The sequence below is a fragment of the Alosa sapidissima genome, chromosome 3 (assembly GCF_018492685.1).
Source record: "Alosa sapidissima isolate fAloSap1 chromosome 3, fAloSap1.pri, whole genome shotgun sequence".
NCBI lineage: Eukaryota > Metazoa > Chordata > Actinopteri > Clupeiformes > Clupeidae > Alosa > Alosa sapidissima.
Window position 1 is genome coordinate 11,660,401 of NC_055959.1, and position 23,991 is coordinate 11,684,391.

The window sequence follows — 23,991 nt, forward strand, 5'->3', positions numbered from 1 at the left end:
ATAGAACACTTCAAAATTACTGCTTCACACAACACGCTGCAATGCTGCAATGCTGCCTAAGTTATTGTAGTATGTTATGCTATAGCCTTTATTTTGTTGTGGTTGAATTCTATTATATTTAGCCATCTGAGAGTCCATACACATTGACACATATACACATAAATTACTTAATTTGCAGCATACCAATTCAAACTGAATGGAAAATATAACCAAACTGGTACATTCTATTTCAATTATGTTAACAAATCACTGACCAAGACTTTTAATGGGAATTGCATATTGTTGTTCCGTCTTCATTTAACATAAAACGTGTGTAGAGCGTTAAATAAATATAGGTTCAAGTTCTACAGCATTACAGGCAAGCACAAAACCAACTCAGTGACATTCAGTCATGTTGGCTTAAGGGTACTGTCTGCAATGCCTTGCATTCCTTTACTCAGAAATGTTGAGGTATTTTCATGGAAGGAAATTATGGAAGAAAATTATACGAAACTGAAACAAGAAAGTGTTCATGCAATATAGTTCAAGTGTTTCTCCAAAACAACTGCACTGGTGACACTGGTAAGGTGACTCCCCCTCACTCTCCTCCATAAAAAGAGCACATACTTCGAATGTTCCACAGAGTCGAAGAGCCACCACAGCTGGAGAAGTCTCTCATCTGTCAGGTGAGTACACAGTACACCTGTGTAGCTGTTAGATCACACCAGTCAGACAAGTAACTCCTCAGTGAGGAATGGTTGTTGGTTAAGGGTTTCTGTCTTTTGTTTGAAAAAACATAGTTTGACAATGAAAAAAAGTAAACGATTCTAGACTGTGGTCTCACAAGATACAGCAAGAGATATGAAACTGGCCAGATATTTGTTAAACGTGTCCGTATGTGCTTCAAGTGAATTTGAGCTTTGTAAGAGACCAAATACATTCCCAGTGTAAAATCTGTTGTGCGTGTATTGGTGTATGTGGATAGGATTAGTGTACCAGTCCTTTCCTTGGAGAGAAGAGTTAGACTTTTGTTATGTGTGACACACTTATTCATTGGAAATAAAACATGTGTCCTCCTACTATTTGGATATCACTCAGCAGAAAGATAATGGTGTTCAACAACCAAACTACTGTACACCAGCCTGATAAAGTAGGTTTAATGGTGCAGTCCGTGATAAAATACTCCTTACATTCCTCTGACTGAATAGTGAGTATATTAAAAAATAGTGGGGGTGGTGGGGAGGAGGCATAGCAATACCAATGGTTCATTAATGTCTTGGGCTGAATTCATTCACTTCGTTATATTTTGTGCCCCAGTTACCATGGATTCAAGGGTATATGTATGTGTTCCAAAGCAATACATGGAGAAACTGAATGATATGGGCGAATGGGTAAACATACACTTAATTAATACTTAACATAATGCAGCATTCAATGTATGTATCATATGGTATTGTGGCATAGTTTTGTTTATGTTTGATTACCTCTCTCTCTCTCTCTCTCTTCCAGAATCATGGACTTTTCCTAAAGAGGATGAATCCTTATGTGACTAAAGATGTTCTTGAGGCCCACTTTGAAAAATGGGGGACGGTTCTAGTCTGTGACGTAAGAAAGGCACTTCAACTTTGGGGATGGGAGTGTAATGTCATGCAAATTCATTTTCAATCTCTTGAAAAGAGTAAAATCTCTTCAATGCCAGCTGATCTCCTGCAGGTAAAAATGGAGTGCACCACAGGCTTCCCCCGAGGCCTGGGTTATGTGGGTTTTGCCAATGAAGAAGAGGCCGATGCAGCAGAGGCAGCAGGGCCCCACAAGCTGGCCGGCATGGAGGTGGACATGAGGAGAGTTATCTGCCCAAAGGTCACTGTGCAGAATCAGCTGTACTCCTTCTCTGACAAGGTTTCTTCTATTTGTTTCTGTTCTTGTGGTTCTTTACTTAAAATCACTCTCTCTGCCAACAGAACAACGACGATATGACATACGTGTCCCATAGAAAGTCTGGCATGGCATATCTGCTAGCAAGCAGCAGCTGGCTAGACTCTGATGAATGAAGGCAAGGTCTGCGTCAATGATTCAAAGGAGAATTCCCACAGTTGTTTACAGAGGACAGAGGATGAAAAGCTAATATTGAACCAAGAAATGTGCATGTCCTGCACAGTGCAGGAAGTCAGACAGTTATATTTTGTTACAGTAGCCATATGTATTCGGCCGTGTGACCCTTTATTGTTTGCATATTATGGTATTTGTTTATTTTCATTAGGCTATTGATCAATGATATTGCTGACATTATTGTTTATTATTGCTATTGTAACTATTGTGCTGTTTTTATTTGTAAGTCGCTTTGGACAAAAGCCTCTGCTGAATCATATAACCATAGCCAAAACCATATGAAAGGTTTGTGAATTTGTGAGTGCAATATCTTCATTTTGTTCGATTCTGACTCAGCAGAATGACCTTGGTGGGGCATAGCAAACCAGACACCAGCCTAAACCATTTGTATCCATCCAAGGAATAAACTGGGTCCATTTTAGGTCCATTTTGTGATTAAAGAAGTTTAATGCATGTGACAAAAAAGGCCTGGGTCACCCTGGACTGTGTCCTACATGTTGTAAGTGTAAATAAAAGTAAATAAAGTAATCAAATAACGTTGTATTGCATTTTGCACTATTTTGCACCATAGGTCTAAAGGCACGTGTTTTGTATTACCATACTAAAGATAGTGATGAAAAAGAAATACGAAGAATCACGTTTACTTGGCTAATGAAAAAAAAAAAGCAAGCAAGCTGCCTTGTCTCGTGACATCAACAGTTTAAGCCAATCACGAAAAGGGACTGATGTCACGAGCGACCAATGAATGTAAGCACCGGTAATATTTGAACAACAAGCCTTTCGTGAAAACATACCAGTATCGCTAACGTTAAAGTAATTTAACATGGATGCTGTTAGCGCGGAACATACGAAACTATACTTTTATGAAAATAGATTACAAACTTATTCGGGATGGCCATTTGAGGAGGACTGCATTTGCACTCCGGAGAATGTAAGTAGCCTAATAACGTTCAGATTAAAAATGATTAGCACAGCAAAATAATCTACGCTGGATATCAGTTAAAATAGTCCAACGTTACGGGAATATTTTAACGTTGTCCATAGCCAAACACCCAAGATTAAACGAGTGTTCTGTAATTTCAACTGACTAGCTACTGATTGCAACTCCTGAACGTCATCCGAGCCGTTATTATGGCAGATAACGGATGGTGTTGCTGCTAAACATAGTCAATCTTAATATTTGCTGTCAAAGTCAGTGTCACCTATTCGATACGATTTAAGATAACATTAACTTGAACTTTATTGTCCCTAGATGGCTAAAGCTGGCTTTATTCACACGCCCACCGAGAATAGTCCGGATGTAGCGCAATGCTTTTTCTGCTACAAAGAACTGGAGGGATGGGAGCCTGAAGATGACCCAGTGTAAGGAACTCGGTGGCAATTGTCCATGACAAATTAATTAATTTCCATGAAGATGCAATGAGTCGTGTACAAGTGTTCTAGTATGGGGAATCGTGCAATTTTAGGAACGGTTCATATAGATTTTTGCAACTGGTGATTTTTTACTTGCTAGGACCCCATTGAATACAAAACAACCTGTTTCCAATTGTTTTTCTTCATTTTCAGTGCCAAAATTCAAGATGGTGGACAATATATGCAGAAAAATAATATAAAGGCTTAAAGTGGTCAATTTTTTTGATAAATATACATATAATAAGGTAGACAAGTGAGATACAGACTATTTACAAAAGATGTATTGCATCATTTGCCAAGAAATTTGGAGAAAAATGGGAAAAATAGAAAAACATTTAAAAAATCTGCATTTTGTTTCATTATTGAAGAGTTCAACAAAACATTGTCACTCAAGTATTTATCCTCACCACTGTCACTGTCTTTTTAATATTGGTGCACATCTCCTCAGAGCCTTCACACCTGCAAAGTTGTGTGAATGGTAAGTTGTTACTCTTGCAAGAACACCTTCTACTGCATTGGCTGGCAAGACAACAGCACTTCACAAGCTCCACAACAGCCTGTGGTGCTGGTGGAAGTTTTGACAGAACAGGAGCCCATTGCCCATCAACAATTTGCCTCCATCCCAGTGATAGTGAGTCAAGAATCTTTGGAGCAGGCACTGTATCTTGTGCCCAAACATTTGCTTGCCTGTGTGCTCTCAGAATTTCAATTTCAACTTAATTTCACTTATAGAGCGTCAAAACATTACCCATGTCTCATGGCGCTTTACAGAGTGTTAAACATTCAGACAGAGCCAATGAGTAACAGGGGCGAGGAAAAACTCGCAAGAACTCGCAAGGGCCTGACCCATCTGCCTGGGGTCAGTTACAGGACAGTAAGGTCTATATACAGAGAATAGAACATGATATTTAGAGCCACCTGAGGTATATGTTACAAAGTGGTTAGATGGTTACATAACCAGTATGATAATGCATGAATCCTATTTAGTGTTAAGTTCAAATAGTCCAGTGTAGGGGATGAATTGTCCATAGGGATTAGGAGTTGTCATCGGGCAAGTAGTGGGTCTCTAGGCTGCGCGGGTAGGAATCCGAGCATGGGGACAGCAATAGACGATGGTAGGACAATCATAGGGATGGGATTCCCTAGTTCCCGAGTTCCACTGAAGGGCTTTAGCTGTTTGAAAACCATGTTTTGAGGAGCTGACACACAAATTTCTCACATCCAGCTAACACGTCTGGAGATGGATGAGGACCTACTACAAGCCTACAAAGTGTTAATGACATCATCACGACTTGTTTGACTTGAAACAGAAACCTTTCCTTTCCCACGGGATAAACAGTAAATGGTGGGACAAATGGTTGTCTTTCAATTTCCTGACAGGATACAATAGGATACCCGATAGGTCCACCGACTCTATGCACGATGTGATTGGCTGGACCGAAGTTGGGTTTTTCCACCTCACAAGCCAACGGAGAGTTGCTAGACTACCCTGGCTAGAAATTACATTTGCTGCTGCTAGGGTGCGTCAAGATTTCTAGGCTGAGATGTATCTTTTGTTGACGTTCTCCAGTGCCCATGATAATGAGACTGTCTTTGTTGATGTCTGGTACCCTGCGAAGGGCAAGCACCAAGACATCTGTGTGACGAGTAGATATGTGGGGTTTTGCCAAAAATGACTTACTGCTACTGCCACCTTTGTGTGTGTGAACTGTGACTGGCAGTTTACATAGTTCAACAGCTTTATGAGCAAGGTAGAGGACGAGGTTGGCTTTGGTTTCCTTCGATCCCGGAAAGCTTTAAAGTCTTTGATTGGTGTAGTCTTGTATTTTGTATCCCTTATCATGAGCTTTTTCCCATTGTATCGACCTGTCTCATCCTGTCTTTCATGGAGTTTGTGATGGTATAGTTGTTAAATAATAAGTAGCCTATATGTCATTGTAGCCTCGTGCCTCACTTTCAACATTTTCAAAGAAGCATTCTGCCAGATCTTAGCAACAGTTTATGTCATTTTTCCTGACAACCATCTCCTGCACAACAGCCATGCCATCTATTAAGATGCTATCCAATGTGTGTGTTAATTGCACTGAGCTACTCTCTGTAGATTGTTCAGATGATGCTGTTTCTGAAACCAGTCACAATTCATGGATGAAGGCAGACTTAGCTGTAGTGGGCAGCATTAGGCTTGCATATAATCAACAAATTCATATGTTCCCACAATTTCCTGCAAGTCCTGTTAACAGAATTATTGAAGACCAAAGAGCTCATTGTGGACTTCAGGAAGCTTTCTATCTGAGGAGGCTAAAGAAGGTCCACCGCCTCCTCAGATCATGGTGAACTTCTACCCCTGCACCATCAAGCGTATCCTTACCAACTGTGTCACAGTTTGGTATGGCAACTGCTCTGCCCACGACCGAAAAGCATTGCAGAGGGTGGTGAAAACAGCCCAACGCATCACTGGTTCCTCACTTCCCTCCATTGAGGCCATCCAGTGATGCTTGCATAAGGCGCACAGCAGGTTCAGAGGAAGCTTTCCTGCAGCTGAACTCTAGCTCTGCATCCTGGTGACAACCAACCTACAAAGCCACCCCCGCCCAATGCCTCCTTGCCTGTGCCTGTTGAGGTGTCCAAGACCATAGCAATCTTGACAGGGACAACAAGGAGGCAGCCCCCCCCCCCCCCCCCAATGTATGTTGTTTATACATTGTTCACATTACATAGCCACATTTATTCTGCTCTCATAAAGTAACTGCTAACATACACTGCACATATTTATATTACTCTAAACCTCTCTACCTTATATAAATCAACTGTATACTACTGTCTACACTGCACTACATTTCTTGACCTGTCTATGCACCACCTGTCTATACTTTGTATATCACATTGCACTTTTCTTTTTTTTTTTGCACTTCTGGTTAGACGCAAACCACATTTCATTGTCTTCATACTTGTACTCTGCAATGACAATGAAGTTGAATCTAATCTAATCTAATCTATTGTGGTGAGTGCAGAACAATACTTTAATTCAAATGATTATTAGGTTATGTGAAGGAAACTTTTAAGTCAATGTGTTTTTCTGGGTATGCCAATAAACAGCATAATGGTGGTTACACCAATCACTGGTTGATAATCATGACATCTCATGTCACCCATGGTCATATTTATTACCTAAGGCATTCAATTTTATTAGAAAATGTATGTATATAATGATAATACCTAACATATCCAATTAAAATGTTTAAAAAGGCGATTATTTGCAATTTTTGGTGATATATCCGCCATCTTGGATTTTGGACCTGTGCAGTCCGGGAAAAAATTGGAAACAGGTAGTTTTGCAAACTATAGGGTCTGAAGAAGTGGGTTCTGGGGTCTACAAGCAAAAATCACTTGCTGTATCTTCTCATCACAGGTCATGTTTGTGAATTTCTTTTGTAAAAATCCAGGTAATTGTTCTGTTCCTAAATTGTTTGATTATTCAGACTGTGATGTTGCCTTTCTTATTCAAATGGTAATTTCCAGGAAGGAACACAAATCACATTCCCCTGCCTGCAATTTCATCTTGCTAGAGAAGTCAGTAAATGAACTCACAGTGGAAGAACTACTCAAATTGCAGAAGGAACGACAGAAATATCTCATTGTGAGTTGGGTTTTGGATTTTTTTTGGAACAGTTCGTAAAAAGATAACTGTCTATATTGAATTTTGCTATTTTTTGACACCACTCAAGTCCAAGTTTACTAGATAAAAGCACTCCATCCATCCAGACCATCTAGATAACATGCCTAAAGGTCTGTTGACCCCCCACCCCCCCCATTATTGGTTTAGTTTTCTGTGCCAAACCCATTGTAGGTGTGTGAAATCAAACACGTTGTCATGCTTTCTACCATCATTGCCAAATATTTGCATTAGAAGTGGAAAATCTAGCAACTAACATCAAGCATCAGTTGCTCAGTCATGAAATGCTGGTCATTTTTATATTTTTCAAATTTCGTTAAGCCTTTCTTATTTAGCCTTTCAGTTTGTTTGTTCTTATTTCTGTTTGGGTTTAAGTAATACTGAATAATATAGAATACTGAGATTTTGCAAAGAGTGTACCATAAACTATTTATTTCTTCCATCATAGAAAAAGACCTGCAATCAAGTAATTGAAAAATTTGAAGAAGCTGCGAAAAAAAGAAGAGGGGACATTGTCAAAAAGGCAATAGATGTATGAGCGGGTCATTTGCGCTGTTGATTTTGTTTTTTGTTAGCGGCGTGTTGTCTATCTATGTCCAATATTTGTGGAACTCCCTGTTATTTTATTGTTGTGTATAGTAATCTATGTAGTCATTGTTAACTGCTTACACTTAAAATAATTTTTAACACAATGAGTATCTAGGTCTGGGAAGTAACAGGAGCACTTGTATTTTTCCAGAGCTGATATTCTATGTCATTTCTAGCACTGCAAAAAAAAGATTGAATCTGCTCTTTTGCATGCTGTTATTTTTTTTAGTAAAAAATTGAGCATATGTGCAGATTCAAACATTACATTGCTTGAATATACCATTATGTTCATGTTTAAGAAAGCTGAGTAAAAGACTGTCTTATAGCAATACATCTATAGAACACTACCACATGCGAGTTATAAATTAACAATCAATGACCAGCTTAATCGTTATCGCCATGTTGACTCATACCTACACACCTATGCAATATGCACCATGTAACTCTCCTCTCAATTTTAAGTATCAATAAAATACCTATTATATACTACTAATAAACTATTTATTAATATCTTCCCTCCCAACAACATTCATGTCTTTAACAACTATGTTTATGTATGTCTATTTAACAATTATGTTTATGTCTTTGCTCACATGGTCTTGATCATTTGTAAATAAGTTGTTCATGTTCATATCCCAGATAGCCCAGTGTCAGATATCAACGTACACATACTCCTCCATATCTCTACCCCCTCATCTCTGGGAACCAACCTACAAGAGCATCAAGAGTCCAGACTGTGTGACGTCTAAAGGTTTTTAAGACCCAACACTTTGTCCATGGAACATGAGGTTTATTGAATACAAGTCGATTATATTTAGCATGCAAAGGAATGATCTGTTACAATTTGGTCACATAATAAAGAAAAGAACACTGAAGTGGAACGCCATGGTGATAACCATCTGAACAGTGCAAGACAAACCATAGGCAACTTTTACAACTAACTATGGTTATAACATCAGGCAGGCTTCATGAGATACAATACAGAAAAGGCAAAGATAACTAATATACTGAGAAGTGTGGTATGAGTTTCTGATATGTTGATGAAGATGAAGACAAATAGCTGTCCAGATATCTGTGAATTCTCTACATTTAAGGTACCTAGAATACCTTCATTCCATTGTGAGATGATGAACAGGTCAAGGAGTGATAGATGGATGAGGTTTATGTATGATTAGTTGAGAAAGCATAGTTTCTTTGTGTAGGCATTTGATTGATTGAGTGTCATACACCCATGGCAGATGTTTTTAGGCTCCTCAGTTTGTAAACACATCAAAAAAAGAAAAAGACTTGTCCCTGAGTCCGATACAAATATTATTCTTATCATTATATAATTGATTTGATTGCTTTAATCATGGGGAAGCTAGACAGACCTGATTTACTGATGCAATAGAGAAAGGAGGAGGTCCGAAGGTGCATTGCACTTGTGCAAATTCAAGGGCCATACCACCACTGTTTACAATGGAGTAGGAACTTCTAATGCTCTGATACAGCATATTGCACTTGGATCCGTATCCAGTCAGTGGCACTTTCTGAGAAAAGGCACTGCTGTAATTCACAAATGAACTGGAGCGTCGTTGATGAACTGATTGTATTGACCGTAAACACAACCTTCAACACACATGGGCAACACATACACACATACGCTCTGACACACACACACACACACACACACACACACACACACACCTTCACATCATGCTGAACAAAGGCAGCCTTGGTGGAGTGCTTCTGGAAGCTTCTATCTGTGATTGCGCTCCTGTTGAAACTCCACACAGATTTTCCAGGTGTCCACACACTGGGCGAGGAGGATCCCTTCGGGGAAGAACTGCTCAACCTCCGGTGGAGCGTCCATATCTTTCCTCTCGATGTAAGAAACCAGTGTGTCCTTCAGCCTGCAGAGGAGCACACATTACAATGGCTTACACTCAACGGCATGTAGAACACACGGGAAGGCCGCTAAACTAAACAACTGACCAGCAAACCCAATGGTACTCAAGGGGAAGACCACACAAAAGTGAAAGAGTTTCTCTTGTGGGGACGGGTGCTCACCCCCAGTCGGGCCGGAACAGCTCGGGGTCCCGCAGACCCTTCAACTGCAGCTGCAGGAACTCGTGTATCTCCAACAGGAAGCCACTGGCCCCGCCCTTGGACAGATAACTAATCAGCTGCTTGCGTCCCTCTTCATTCAGTGGCTGCTTGTAATCGTCGGACACTCCAACAAATGGGTCCTGAAACATTGAGAGGTTTGGGTCACTCTCTCCCTCTGCCTCTACTTCTCTCTCTCTCTCTTCCTCCAACACACACACACACACACACACACACAGAAAAGCTTACCCTCTTTAGGCGAAGCATGCTCTCAGACTTCAGAGAAGAGAGGAGTTGCCACAATGCCACAGCGTGATTCAGGCTGCACCTACTCAGGGCCTGAGAAACACAAAATACACACACACACACAATCAAGGCATGAATATATAATGTGTGAATATGTATATAATATACTTACGAAACAATATTTACATTGGGACTATGTGTGTGTGTGTGTGTGTGCACCTTGAGTATATGTGGTGGCATGTGGTCTCCCATCTGCAGCACCTCCTGCAGGTATTGTCCGAGCTGCATGTGGGGGTCAGCTGCGGTGGTGGCCAGGAAACCGAGCGCCAGCTCCACCGCGCCAAGGGCGTCACACACCTCACTGAAGCCACACAGCTCACCGGCCACCCACGTCAGCGTCAGGGAGGGCAGCGGATCCTGGACACATTAACACACATGCACACAACAGAGGTCAATGGTAGAAAGTGTATTTTAGATCATTAAGATAACCAATACCCACATACATTACTGGGTGCAAGTCTACTTTTCTTTAGCAGAAATCACTTCAAAGGACTCTTTTGAGAACAATTCCAATTTTAAGTTAATTTCAAAACTAGTCTATGCATTTATTCTGGTTGCAAAGACTCAAGTGTTAAATAGTTTGTAATGTTTGCCAACTATGTGACTGATCAATGGCAAATATAAATGTCTCACCTGTGCAACCTTTCCTTTTACGTCCCTGAAAATGTTTTCATAATTTCGGTCATGTCTGTTCACCAGTGTTGGTATTCCCTGTGAGAAATGAGGAAGTGAGATATACTTTGAAGCATATTGAAGTATTGAGTGTGTATTGTGGTGTCAGACACAGAGAGCACATTTGCTTGTGGAGATGGATGTGTATCGCACGCTATAAATGTGTGGGTGAGTGTGTGGGTGTACAAGATATATTGACTTTACCCTGTGTATCAGAGAGAGAGAGAGAGAGAGAGAGACAGACACAGACACTCACATTGAGTGTGATGCGGGGCTTGCCCTGCAGGAAGCGGGTGAGCAGCTGCTGCTGGATCTTGGGCAGGTCGTAGTCGGGCAGTGTGCCGCCGCCGCGCTCCACGCTGTACTGGCAGTGAGACAGGACCAGGGGCAGCACGTCCCGCTCCACATCGAACCGGATCACGTGCAGCTCACACAGGTCGGCTGGACTCACCGTGTAACTGCAGCACAGACAAGATGGGAGTGAGAGAAAGAGAGAGAAGAACAAAACAAGAACAAACAAATGAAAAGGTAATAGTCAAAAGCAGGAGGCATTTTTACAAATGCATATTTGTGTGTGCTTTCCTGTGTGTGTGTGTGTACCTGGTCTCCTCCCCAGTGTATTTGTCTGTGGTATACACCATGTCATTGTGCAGTGCAATCAGGTAGCTGACAAGGGCGGTGGAACAAAGGCCTAGTCCTTGTCGCCGTGGCAACAGCACCTGCAGGTCACTGTTCATGTCCAGATCTTTCTCACAGAACTCTGGTGGCAGCTGGATCTCACCTACACAAACACACACACACGTCAACACTGAAGCTCAAGGCACAATATATTAGATATGATTACTTACTAATTAGGTGAGCATACAACACATCTAAAAGTATTTCCATATCTATTTACCATTGGTGGCCAAAGATAATCGAAGTTGGTTCCATGTCTTCAGGAAGATGGATATGCGTTTCTCGTACCACGCAGCTGTGTGATTAAGTGAGAGAGAGAATGGTTTTAGGACCCGAAAGATTGAGTACAATCTCTAGTGACAGCTTGTTTAAGCACCTCGTCGTCTCCGGTCCTGAAGGAACTTGGAGATTGTCCCCACTGTCAGGTCTGGAGAGTTCTGGAACTTCTTCACCAAATCCCGCTGCAGCACAAGGATGTCTGGCAGGAACCTCACCAATCGCAACTCCAGTTCCTAACCAATCACAGTGGTCAATGTTAGTCCCTTTCAGACATCAGATATGTGTGTGTGTGTGTGTGTGTGTGTGTGTGTGTGTGTGTGTGTGTGTGTATGTATGTGTGTGTGTATATATATATGTGTGCGTGTGTATGCATGTGTCTGTTTGGGTGAGTGTGCATGTGCATGTGTGTGTGTTGCCTGCTCTCTCACCTTCTGTAGGAACCTCCAGAGCAGAGGCAGTGTGTCGCGACCGTCCTGCTGCTCCACGATGTGGGCCAGCGTGGCCAGCGAGAGCCGCTCCCGGCAGCTCCACACGGCCGGACAGTGCACGCCCGAGTCCTGCGGAAGCGAGCGCAGGAAGAGCCGCGGGTCCCCGAAGGTCAGCCGCATGACCGGGTTGCAGCTCACGCGCTCGTCCTCACGCAGCAGCACACCCACCTCCTGCAGACGCCTGTCCAGATGCTGCAGAGAGAGAGAGAGAGAGAGACAGAGACAGAGAGAGAGACGGGGTAAGACAGACAGAGAGGGGCGATGGAAGTCATGAAAGCCAGGGAAAGAGGAGAAAAAAGGAAGAAAAAATATAGAAAGATCTAATGCAGCTCCATGTCCTGGAGTCATGAGCATTTATATAACAGCCATACTGCCGCAAGACACAGTCACCACAAGCAACACTTTGCAGGAATATTTCATCTGTTCATACAGGTAGCCTATGTAGTATTTTCATTTGATTTGTTTGTTTCTTCCTTCCATTTGCCCGATTGAGAGAGTATGGGCTGGTTGTTGTCATCGGCTGTATGTGTGTACCTTTAGCTGGGGACTGATGATGGTGTTGGCCACAGCAGTCTCCCATTGGTTCCGCGCTTCTTTAGTGGAGAGACGAGGGTCATAGTTTGCAGGCCCTAAGTAACACAAAGACACATTTGAATTAGATTTCCACTAGCCATGAGGCTTGCATGATCACAAAAGAAAATGTATAAACTATTATAACTTAGCAGGAATGGAAAAACTGGCTCCAATTTATCCACCCATGACAGTATATGTGTATGAACCTGAGCAGAAACTTCTAGGTTCTTTTTTTCTACTTGATAAAGTGTGTAAATTGCTACACTGTTTAACTGGGCATTAAAATACCAAACACCAGAGGATGTTTAATACCTGACAACATGCATAAGAACAGGGCACGTGTGTGTGTGTGTGTATATGTGTGTGTGTGTGTGTGTGTGTGTGTGTGTTTCTCCTCACAGGCTGCTGGTGGGGGCTCTAGCAGGGCGTTGATGATGAGGTGTGCGGACGTGGTGGTGTCGTCCGCTCCCTTCCCCAGCGCTCGTGTCAGCTGCAGCAGGTCTATCTGCAGGTGAGCCCTCACAAACGCACCGCAGTCTGGCACGGCTGGAGAGATGAGCGCCGCCAGAGCCTGCACACACACACACAGCAACGGTTAGGGAGACAGGCAGCGAGAGAGAGACAGGCACAGAGAGGGGAGAGACACATAGACACAACAACAGGGGGGAGATGGCCAGAGAGAGAAAGAAATAATTGTGATTAATACATTATTCTTACTATGTGTGTTGGAGATAAATCCAAGCTTTTAGTCTGTATATTGTGCTGGTGGGCATTTCTAAGGTGTTGTGTGTGGGCTTCCATACCTGTGTGTTGTTGGTGACTCCCAGCATCATGGTGGCGTGTGTGAGGAGACGCACCAGGGTGAAGGGGGCGGGACTCATGTTCTTAGTGTCCTGCATGTCCGGTTGATCCCGACGACGCGGGTCACCCAGGATGTGCCCTGGCCTTGTGCGATCGCCCCTAGATATATGAAAAAAAAAAAACCAACCACACACACACACACACACACACACACACACATTACAGTGGGCAGTGCTTCGACTTGGCCAGCTTCACTTGCGGTCCGCGAGCGGGATCACGCGGTATCACACGACTTTAATTTGTATTTTTCCAGTGATGCTGCAACGACGATGCAACAACCCAAACAACCGGTAGATGTCTCTTGTGAGCAGGGTGTCTCGTAAAAAGAAATGGAGCCTGGAAAACCCTACACAGACTTCACTACAGACTTTAGCAGACTGGTTTAGAAATAATTTAATCACCAGAAATATGCCTACCCTGCCCTAATAAAGAAATATTTGGTTAACTGCGAGTGAATCCCGTTCGCAGCCGTACAAGAAACGCAGGACAAATTAAACATTATGGTTTTATCCGAGTGCAACGATGATAGACAAACATCATTTGGACAAAATATAGAGCATATTAACCTCCGTTGCTCAGCCAAATGCCTTCCTGTTACGTCCTGTTATCACGGAGTTACAGGCAATAAACGATTTGACGGCAATGAGTTGTTAACAGACATGAACCAAGACATAGGCTATAGCCCAGCAGCAATCTAGGGACTGTTCGTTATTTATTGAAGGGGCCACCGGAGGAATTTTGAGTGCTTCAGTCAAAAGTTGCATGACCCTCCCTTGCCTGCTAGAAATTGTTTAATGACCCTCCGACAGAATTGTTAAAAAAGACATGACCCTCCCCTGCCAATTGTCGCTGTCTTCCGCCCGCGCTGCTTTGCGCCACAGCCACACACTGTGATAACGTTCTTAAATCAATCTTTCCCGTGAGCTTGCATGCTACCAGTCCTTCCTTTTCAAATGTGTTTGCACAATTTCACAAATAATCATATGTGATTAATAATATGACAAATAATCCCTGTGCACTGGGACCGAAACAATGCATGCCAACTTTTTCCGTGTTTATCACGTATTTTAACTTTCCCCCGCTGTCTTGCCGTTTTAATGTTTTCCTGTAGAATATCCCATATTTTAATACTCTCATAACAGCCCTGCCCGTCTCTGTGTTGCCCTGTTGCTACCCCATGCCCTTCCAACAGATGTCTTCAAATCATTGTTTTCCTTGCTTGAAGGCGAACTTAGAGTGATAACCTATTTAAGTTTAACGGCGTGATTGTCGTGAGAGCATGATTCATTGGCGCTTGCATGTTCGGCCTTATGTCTACGTGCACACCTGAGGCTACTACGCTACTAGAAAAAGAATTTCCCCTGTTTGTTTGTTCACTCCAAGTTGGCCTACCATAACTTACCAACTCTGCACTGTAGACCCTAACTGGCTATTTATATTTTTCTGTGAAATAAGCAAATGTATTTGTTCAACTTTATGAAGCAGAATTACGCACTAGGCTACTTGGAACATAACACATTTGACAAAGGACAGATGTATGTAATAGTGACAAAATATTAACTTTCAGTGTTTTATGATGTCTTTGTCACAGGGAAGTTTTTTTCCCCATGCTAGGTTACTGTCAGTGACTGCCGTAAGAGAAGCGTGTTCTGTGTTTCGTTCATGTCAGTGACTGACGCGAGAGAAGCGGGGTCTGTGTTGTGTTGCGTTAATTTATTTTCAATTGGGCATGCCGTGCCGTGTCGTCCACAGCTCTTCAGTTCTGACAAAGCCGAAATTACTCCTTTTGAAACAATGAGTGCGCTCGTTTGTATGGTTATATTGCTTGACAGGGGGGGATCCCAAGCAGCTTTCAGCCATAAGGCTACTTTGAGAACATTTCCTAATTCACCCGACACTAATATTCAAAATGTTGAAAACTATTTCGGCATAGCCTATGAGCCGTTTAATTAAATGTAATGTTAGTTGTAAACAAACGGGCTACTTGGTGAGGCTTGGCCTCACAGATGCGCTCGTGCCTTAGATTACCCGATTCACGTTGACTGGGGGGCAGGGGGGGGCCATCAGACATTTGTGCCCAGTTAATCCGGCCCTGCCCCCAACAAATCACACTTTCCCACCAGCTGTGACGGCTTAAAACAAGTCGAGAGGACTCCTAACTCACAGACCTATTCACAAACCGGTTTTGTGGCATTTCGCCTGTTTTGAAATCCTATGCGGCTACAGGAGCTTCCAATCGTGAGGAAGCAATTTTGCATTGTAGGCATAACTAACATGCAATAACGCCACCAACAACAACCAAAACTAGGCTACTCATTGTCAACATGTAAATTAAATGTAACATTATTGTGAATCAAATTAAAATGTTCTCTTTTGCCAACATAGGCATAGTAACAGATTAATTTAATAATGTTACAAAGATTCTAAGTCAATCCGTATATTTCATTAGGCTACTAGGCTATTTGTTTTGCCTTACTCTTGATTCATTTAGGCTAGGCCTTTTTATTCAGTTATTCATCATCTTCCGTCCTTGTGTAGCACACGCATTCTCAGACCCGTCACCTGCCACTCATCGTAAGGGAGGTATTTGGAATCATTCCCGTGTTACAATCATCAGCCAATCAAGGTGGTCACTTCAGTCAAGCTTGTGCATGAGTAATAACGTCATCCATAGCAACGAAGACTCACTCACTCCTAGTCAAAGATTCTAGAGTGCTCAGCTCCAGAATCTGAGTTGTCATTTTCCCTTACTAAGAGTAGGTCTGAAAGGCTTTGTGAATAACTTAATAAGAGAAACTCCTAGCTAAAATCTTTTATTGCTATTTAGGAGTAGCCTACTCCTAGTGGTAAGATGCGTATGCGGCAGTGCGCATAGGGCACCAAAAACATCTTGCTTGTAAAAAATCATCATACCGCACATTATGGCGGGTCTGTTATTTAACCTACTTACTGTAGGCTGCGCAAACCACAGGCCTTTATTTTGGGCAAGCCTGCATTCGAGGCAGGCCTTCTGTTGAAGAATTTTATATAAAGCCTGCGCTAACAGTAATCCTCCTGCCCCTGATACCACAGCTGTGGATAGTGTGGAATGTTCAAGTAATAACACAATCCAATGTGTCTCAATTGTCCCCCGCTGACCACCTCACACATTTCTCTAGATTTTGCAACGACCTTACATGACACAATGCCATAAAATGCCAGTTTTTAGGACACAGAATAATGTTTGTAATGATACCAGTTAGGCCTACGTTCAACAGTAACATAAGTGTAATGAGCTATTCATTGTCGAAGGTGCATGGTGAAGTGAAATTCTTACTTTGGAAAACAAACATTTGCCGATATCATTGGATAGGGGATAGGCCTACTTGTTTATTTTTTACGTAGCCTACAATGGCCAGTTCAGACAAAGCCGAAATTACTCATTTTGAAACATTTGTATGGTTATATTGCTTGACTTAAATCCCAGAGAGTAGGCTACCGCACCCCACAGTGATGGGCCTAGCGGTCTTGCGCGTTCAGTGTGGGGTATAAACAAGCTGAGAATTTAGCGGTGTCACGTCTGCCCGTCACAGACGTGGGGAGCTGAAGCTTGGGATACAGTTACTACAGTAACAGTTTTTTATTTTACTTCTTATGGAATAATTTATTTTTTCACTTTTATAAAAGGCTTTGTTTGAATGCTGTTGGAACAAATAGTAGTTGATTATAAAGGCTACTTTCTGTTGCAATATTCTGTGTGTTCTGGACTGCAGGTAACTTGTTAAGCCAGTGGTTCTAAAACTTTTTCTTTCATTCCCCACTTTGATCAAGGGAGCATTGACTGATGATAGTGGAGATAACGTGTTATCCCGAGGCCTTTGCAAGTCAGCATCTCCGACGGTAGTCTACCCTATTAAAAATATACGTTTTCGATGTCCCAAACGGAGAGCCATACTTTATTGTTTTAACGATCTCTATGCTACTCACCAAAATGTAGGCATGAGAACATGATGAAGTAGCCTATCCAACTGTCGTGTGTCGTGTTATTGTGATTACAAGCCAGTGGTTTTCAAACATTATGCGTGACTCGGACATCTAACAAAATGCAACAGACTCATATCGTCCTCGCATTCGCAAAATGAGGACATACAGACTGCTCAGATAATGGGTGTACCTCCAGTTATGCACGGTTTTAGTCAAGTCATTTAAATGTGCTGGTGAAACAGTTGTGTACTCTGTTGTTATTTATCCCTATTCACCCACGCCGTCAATTCTGTGGCGCAGTGCGTTAAGGCCGGCTGATGACAGTTATTTTATTATTAGTTGCAGTCCCCTGTCCAAGAGTTCGAATCTGGGTTAAGCCCATATTTTGAGAAATGCTGAATAGACCACAACCAATTTCAATTCTTCAACACGGTCACCGTTAGACTAGAGGGGAGAAAGAATGGGAAAAGATCTGGGCACAGTTCTTCCAGAGCTTCGTGCCAAGTAATAAGCGCTGAGTCGAGATGTTTGTGTGAATGAAACAAAGCGTATAGGCCATAGTGTGACATGCGTAAACCAATGGTGTAGAGATGACGCCACAGGGTTTTATTTAAGAGAGCCTACGTTTGTATGTAGGCAATTTATATTCACAATACTTAGGTCTACTAAAAAATGTTTTTATTTGTATTGGTTGTTTAGAGTAAAAAAAAAAAAATCGGTCGGTCTTAACGCAAGTTTACAACCGGCAAGTCGGTCGGACTAAAAGGGGAAAAAAAAATAATATTTGGGTCGGTTCTAAATTGACAGGGTCGGTCGGGTTACGGCAAACGAAAATATTTTTAAGGATGGCCTGGCAGTGTTTTTTTGCGCGTCTGCAGAAGTCAGCCAAATATGAATGTAATTCTGCGGCATAAAGCAGATGTATTTGTTTATTGTACAGAAAAATAAAAATGACATGTCAAGCAGTCAATTGACTACATTGCAGTCAAGAAGTAGGGCAAATTAATTTACGACCAAAACGTGGGTTATAGTTGTCTAAGCCTCTATTGCGTAGCCTGTTAAAAACGTCGCCAGATAATATTAAATCAGCAACAACATTGTTTTCTGCAGAAGCCTACCCAAGGCTACAGATTCATTCTGAACAGTTATTTCTCTACTGGCTCAATTATCACACAAGACACTGTTTTGATTTGCGTAGTTGCGTTACCCCCAACACTGACAATAATATGTAGACAGCAAATTTCGATTTCGATTTTTCGTTACCACCGCGTAGTCAAGCCTTAAGCCATACCCAAGTAGCCTAAATCGAGGTAATGTTTAATTATGCATGATTTATTTTGTTATTGAATTCGTAGGCTGGGATTACGAACAATTATGGCAACAATTATGTTTAATGGTAGATCCTGCTTTTTCAGAAGGGGCGGCAGGCAGAGCGATGTACAGTGGCAAAGCGACGCACAGTGGCTGAAAGTGGTACTAAAGCTTCAGGCAGCTTCACGCCTCGTAATGCGCGAATGAAGTGGTCATTTGAAAGTGATGCCCACTGTACATAAAGACCAGCAGTGAAGAGTACATTAGACGGTAAAACTAGATGTACCGCATAGCGGTACAAAATATGACCGCCGCTCAGTCCTGTACATCCGTTCCGCGAAAATAAATCACACTTCAATTTGTCTCCATATTTTACTCCATCCCCCACTCTTGAAACTTTTATGTATGCTTGTTTGGCATGCCTGAGTATGTGTGTGCGGCTGCACAGAAAGTAGCCTACTGGTGCTGAAAAGGTGAATAGATTGTAGAATAGCCAAAGAAGATGTAGCATTGTTATAAAACCTTTAAAATCTCTAAACAATCACAAGTAGGGCAGTTCATCACAGTTCATCCATTGCAACTGGATTGATGAAAGGTCACTTACACCTGTAGGCTACATTGTATTTGGGAAAAGCAAAAGGTATCAGCATAATGTTATTTATTTTTTTTTATTATTTTTTTTTATGTATTTATAAACAAAAACATCTCTGTCAGTTCCATGCCGTTTTCAACAGCTATCAAAAACAAAGGTCATTTTTGGATAGATGGATTTTTTGTGAATGTTTCTTCTAACAGTAACAGTAGTCTGAAACGAAATGCTGTTTTACATCTAACCAGTGGTGCAAATAACTGACATGTCCAAATGGGCCTTGATGAAATGCGTCGCTAGACTGTTCATACACATTTTAACGGGCCAAAGTTGAAGAGCTTTTGTCCGTTATTGTTCGTGCAAATATAGGCCGATTCATGTTCCCTTGCATTGTGTAACTGAGGTCCATGGCTAGTCTGGCTTTCATCAGACCAAGCTCAATCTTTTAAGAAATCAAAAAATAAAAATAGCGGGTGGTGGCCCCCGGGGACAAAACTAAATTTTTCCGTAAAAGTCTAGTGGGGCTACATACCCACCAAATTTCATGTGCCCCGGTGGTTCGGTGTCCCGGGTATCGTTGACCAAAAATTCAGGAAGTAGATGACGGGAAAATTTTTTGAATTGTGTGCGTGTACAAGTTTATGTTTATGTGTGTGGGTGTGTGTGTGTGTGTGTGTATGTGCGTGCTTGTGTGTTTGCCTGCATATGTATGTTTGTGCATGTGCATGCATGCGTACATATGTCTACTGTGTGAGTATGTGTCATACGTATGATTACTGTAAATGTATGTGTGTGCGTGTGTGTGTATCTGTTTATGCACATGTGTGCACATGGAATGGGTTAACATGACCCCTGGAGGCAAACATACAGAAAAAATTGGTCATCCTAGGCCCAACGGTTCTCAAGATATTCACAGAAAACTGTGTCTGCCCTACCCTCCTTTCGGGGGGTGCAGTCCAGCGGGGGGGCTACAGATCAAAATGAAAAACGATGGTTCCATGCTATCCATATGGGGTTACATTCCCACCAAGTTTCGTCTACCCTGGTCTTTCAGTGTCCCGGGAATCCTTGACGGAAATTTGGACATGCGAAAAAAAAAAAAAAAAGAAAAAAAAAATTCTGACTAAACCTATATGACCGCCGCTTCGCTGCGCGGCGGTCATAATAATGTACTAAAAGCATCTGTAACTCACTGGATCCCAGTGACGGCGAAGCCTCTGACAGGCCTGTGATTCTGTCCTCCGATCTCTGCGTTACAATCTGGACACCGGCTCACTTGCATGGGCTGACCGCACTGAGGGGGACAGACCACAGCACAGTCATCAGTCAGGAATTACACAATCAGAGCATCAACCTCAAACACACATCAGTCATGATATGAGCAAAGTCAAGATCAGGAATAATCACCCAAGATATAAAGTAAAAAAAAAAAAAAGTGATAGCTCCAGAAATGAAAATAAGAGTAAATATCAAGGCACTCTGTAGCATGCCTTCATAAACAATGTTGGGAGTGCACCAGTGAACTTACCTCACCCACGGTGCAGGGGTGTCCATTGACGCAGGCTATAGAAAGAAAAGAAAGAACGAGTGAACACATGTGGAATGGAACCTTTTTTTGACACCTCCATGTTAAAGAAACAGAGGTCAGCTCAGTACTTACAGTACCACTGCAGCTGCCCCAGGGCCTGCTGGGCCACATGAAGCATGTCATCAGGCATGGTGGGGATGAAGGCTCCCTGCACAAACACAGACCAGCACGTCTTTACTTTCACAACAACATGCCTTTACTTTCACAAGAAGTCAACATGCATTGTGTGCTTTCCAATAACTAACAGAGGTTCGTTCAAATTCGGCAAACATTGGCAAACGTTTGTGGTGAACATGTTTTCTCTAAATAGTTCAATTTAAACAATTTGGTGTTAACATTCCATTGTAACAGTGTAACTGCATTGTTACCTTCGTCAAGCCCACGTCCAGCTGCACTGTATGTTCGCGGAGAACTACCTCCTCAGACTGTTTGCAAGTGTTTGTTAACGTTCGCCAAAAATTGAGGGTGAACAGAAATCTGTTTGCAAACGTTCGCCTATGTGTGCGAATTTGAACGCACCTCAGGTGTGTTCTCTGTTTAAAAACACGCTAGGAGATCGCTTCCTCATGTCTAGGTCTATGCGTAAACCACAAACATTTGTGTGGGATGGTACAGGACGGTTGGTTGGTTTGTGTGTGGTGGTACTGTATATTGCATGCAAACCTGCATGTTGATGGGGGTGAGAGCGAGCTGCTGGAGGGGAGACAGCACCCCATGGTGGCCGCAGAGGAGAACTGCAGCCAGGTGCACACAAAGCTCAGAGACCATGTGCTCGGCTCCAGGGGATCCCACACGGACGCTCAGCGCTCCAAGCTGGTTCCTCAGCAGTCCGACGGCAAACGCCTTCTGCTCTGGACTGGCCAGGAGGCCACACTTACCTACGAAGTCCTCCAGAACCTGTAATTGCTGAGAGGAGCACAGGAGAAGAGACAGAGAGACTCCTAAATCTGATACGCAATTGTTGGCATCAGAGAAAATAGCATCTGCTAAATGAATAAATGTAATGAAAATGTAAATGTATAAGAGGCACCATTCAACTGAACTTGAATAGCAGCCAGAGCCATAGAAAGAGAGAGTTGCGACACTCTTTGATGTCACTGCCACAAGATCAACAGTTCCAAAAAACCTGTGCTGAATTGCTGTATGGCGGAAAGTTGGGATGTATTTCTGATGCTGGAGGGAGTAATCTAGTGAATCATTGGCTACTGACCAAGTGAGATCATTTTTCAGTTCCAAAACTCTCCATAGCCCGGACACTGGCATAGGAAAGCTTTTTCCTCTCTCATGGGAGTGTCGCCACTCTGTTTTCTCTACCGCTCTGGCTACAGCGTAAGCGTGAGAGTGTGTGTATGCGTGCGTGTTACCTGCTGGGACGGGTGCTGGTTTGCGTTGTTTGCTCTGTAGAGACAGGTGACCTCTCTGAAGAGTGCCAGGAGCAGGAACACACTCCTCTTCAGTGGAGGGTTTCTGCAGCCCTGCAGCAGATACACACACACACAGTCAAAAGATCAGCCACACACACACAAATAGACAGAAAAAGCATTTATCTTAAGCTCTCACACACACACACACAGTCTTACATCACAGGCCTCTTGTATCCTCTCCATCTTTCCCTCAATCATGGCTTTAGCGACGGCGTCCCTGATGCTCTTATAGTCACCTTCACACACCAGGAACAGATCCATCTGCCCTCCTTCCTGAGTCTAAACACACAACACAACAGTGTTACGTCACATCAACAACACAATGGGTCACAGCATGACCTCATTAGTCACTTCATATCATGATATATACAGCCATACTACTTATCCACACAGACCATTCAGATACAGCACTTGATTAACTTTGATGAAATATATGACAATAGTGATAACTATTTCCACATAATTACCACCATCATTAAGTGTACAGCCATCACAGTCATTACAAAAACAAAAGTTATGGAGTTTAGCTACATTTGATAAATACCCTAAGCCAGCATTTGTCTTGGCTAACATGTGTTGCTAGTTGCAACCCTAGCAGTGGATGCTACATTATCTGCATCCCTGGCCCACACACACACCAGGGATGGAAATTAAATATTTTGTCCACCTGCCACTGTGGCTGGTGGATTCCAAAATTTACCAGCCACTGAACTTTTTCACTGTCCACTAGAGATACGGTATGAAAATGTGATTATAGTAACCTAAATGATCACGGTTATCGGCATTATTGCAAAACAATTTAAATGCGCTGAATTTTTCTCCAAATAGGGCTGGGATAAACAATTATTTTTTAAATGATTAATCTAGCGAATATTTTTTTGATGCATCGATTAATCTAACAATTCATTTTTTCAGTCCGATTCGATTCGATTATCTCCCCATTAATTCACTAATAGCAACTTATACATGTTTATTTACACATCTGAATGAAAAAAAAACATGAATTCTTTAACATTGCAATATATGTTTATTGCTCTTAAGATTCCAAAATAAAAGACTATACAAGTGCAAAGTAATGCATTCTTAGTCAGAGGTAGCATTCAATGAAGTTCAGTAGTGTATGTCTAATTGCAGTGCCATTTTGAGAGTCATTTTAAGCTGTTCGTGTGGGAATCCTTGCAATTAACATTAACACAGTTAAAAGGCTGCTGATGTGTGGATGCAATTCATAACGTAGTTAGTTCAAATAACGGTTCGTACTTCTCCTTTGGACAAGCACTTTTGAGTCTTGGAAAACACTTTTCCATTTACATCGGGATTTTGAAAACATTCAGAGTCAATAAAATTAGCCCTGCATGAGTAACGAATAAGCAGCTGCAAGTAAGCATGCTAAACTTGACACCCAAACAGTT

At 42.2% G+C, this 23,991-nt stretch overlaps 3 protein-coding genes across 8 annotated transcripts in view; 2 read left to right on the forward strand and 1 right to left on the reverse strand.

Annotated features, from left to right (window-relative positions):
* Positions 1 to 635: 635 nt before the first annotated feature.
* Positions 636 to 2,268, forward strand: LOC121705617 (heterogeneous nuclear ribonucleoprotein A1). Its single transcript, XM_042086692.1, has 5 exons — positions 636 to 665; positions 1,297 to 1,370; positions 1,489 to 1,584; positions 1,693 to 1,839; positions 1,941 to 2,268. The coding sequence occupies exons 2-5, from the start codon at positions 1,302 to 1,304 to the stop codon at positions 2,028 to 2,030; spliced, it is 402 nt and encodes a 133-aa protein (XP_041942626.1). The 5' UTR covers positions 636 to 665; positions 1,297 to 1,301; the 3' UTR covers positions 2,031 to 2,268.
* A 546-nt stretch (positions 2,269 to 2,814) lies between these two features.
* On the forward strand, positions 2,815 to 8,608 carry LOC121706246 (baculoviral IAP repeat-containing protein 5-like). 2 transcript variants are annotated; one of them, XM_042087817.1, is made up of 5 exons: positions 2,815 to 3,019; positions 3,341 to 3,450; positions 7,021 to 7,138; positions 7,623 to 7,706; positions 8,402 to 8,608. In XM_042087817.1, exons 1-5 carry the CDS (start codon positions 2,912 to 2,914, stop codon positions 8,519 to 8,521), a joined length of 540 nt encoding a protein of 179 aa, XP_041943751.1. In that variant the 5' UTR covers positions 2,815 to 2,911; the 3' UTR covers positions 8,522 to 8,608. The 2 variants fall into 2 exon arrangements, with proteins under 2 accessions (XP_041943751.1, XP_041943752.1); XM_042087818.1 differs by having other exon boundaries at positions 8,406 to 8,608.
* The window catches only part of rnf213a (ring finger protein 213a), a 59,899-nt gene continuing 44,443 nt past the window's right edge, over positions 8,536 to 23,991 (reverse strand). For all 5 annotated transcript variants that reach the window (XM_042087814.1, XM_042087815.1, XM_042087812.1 and 2 more), the window contains 19 exons: positions 22,736 to 22,858; positions 22,520 to 22,630; positions 21,819 to 22,061; positions 21,228 to 21,303; positions 21,096 to 21,130; positions 20,761 to 20,861; positions 13,647 to 13,803; positions 13,243 to 13,414; positions 12,805 to 12,899; positions 12,211 to 12,462; positions 11,880 to 12,015; positions 11,724 to 11,798; positions 11,426 to 11,606; positions 11,082 to 11,283; positions 10,787 to 10,864; positions 10,313 to 10,510; positions 10,097 to 10,186; positions 9,812 to 9,990; positions 8,536 to 9,654 (listed from right to left, as the gene is read on the reverse strand). In XM_042087814.1, the coding sequence (XP_041943748.1) occupies positions 9,501 to 9,654; positions 9,812 to 9,990; positions 10,097 to 10,186; positions 10,313 to 10,510; positions 10,787 to 10,864; positions 11,082 to 11,283; positions 11,426 to 11,606; positions 11,724 to 11,798; positions 11,880 to 12,015; positions 12,211 to 12,462; positions 12,805 to 12,899; positions 13,243 to 13,414; positions 13,647 to 13,803; positions 20,761 to 20,861; positions 21,096 to 21,130; positions 21,228 to 21,303; positions 21,819 to 22,061; positions 22,520 to 22,630; positions 22,736 to 22,858 (2,658 nt within the window). In that variant the 3' untranslated portion in view covers positions 8,536 to 9,500. The remainder of the gene's footprint in view (positions 9,655 to 9,811; positions 9,991 to 10,096; positions 10,187 to 10,312; positions 10,511 to 10,786; positions 10,865 to 11,081; positions 11,284 to 11,425; positions 11,607 to 11,723; positions 11,799 to 11,879; positions 12,016 to 12,210; positions 12,463 to 12,804; positions 12,900 to 13,242; positions 13,415 to 13,646; positions 13,804 to 20,760; positions 20,862 to 21,095; positions 21,131 to 21,227; positions 21,304 to 21,818; positions 22,062 to 22,519; positions 22,631 to 22,735; positions 22,859 to 23,991) is intronic.

What these genes read in the sequence shown, in the direction of transcription:
- LOC121705617 (XM_042086692.1), top strand. Translation starts at nt 1,302, where the DNA reads ATGGATTCAAGGGTATATGTATGTGTTCCAAAGCAATACATGGAGAAA. An exon ending in GGACGGTTCTAGTCTGTGAC is followed by an intron (nt 1,585 to 1,692) that starts GTAAGAAAGGCA and finishes GATCTCCTGCAG; the next exon opens with GTAAAAATGGAGTGCACCAC. An exon ending in GGAGAGTTATCTGCCCAAAG is followed by an intron (nt 1,840 to 1,940) that starts GTCACTGTGCAG and finishes CTCTGCCAACAG; the next exon opens with AACAACGACGATATGACATA.
- LOC121706246 (XM_042087817.1), top strand. Translation starts at nt 2,912, where the DNA reads ATGGATGCTGTTAGCGCGGAACATACGAAACTATACTTTTATGAAAAT. An exon ending in GCATTTGCACTCCGGAGAAT is followed by an intron (nt 3,020 to 3,340) that starts GTAAGTAGCCTA and finishes TATTGTCCCTAG; the next exon opens with ATGGCTAAAGCTGGCTTTAT. An exon ending in TTGTCAAAAAGGCAATAGAT is followed by an intron (nt 7,707 to 8,401) that starts GTATGAGCGGGT and finishes TTCATATCCCAG; the next exon opens with ATAGCCCAGTGTCAGATATC.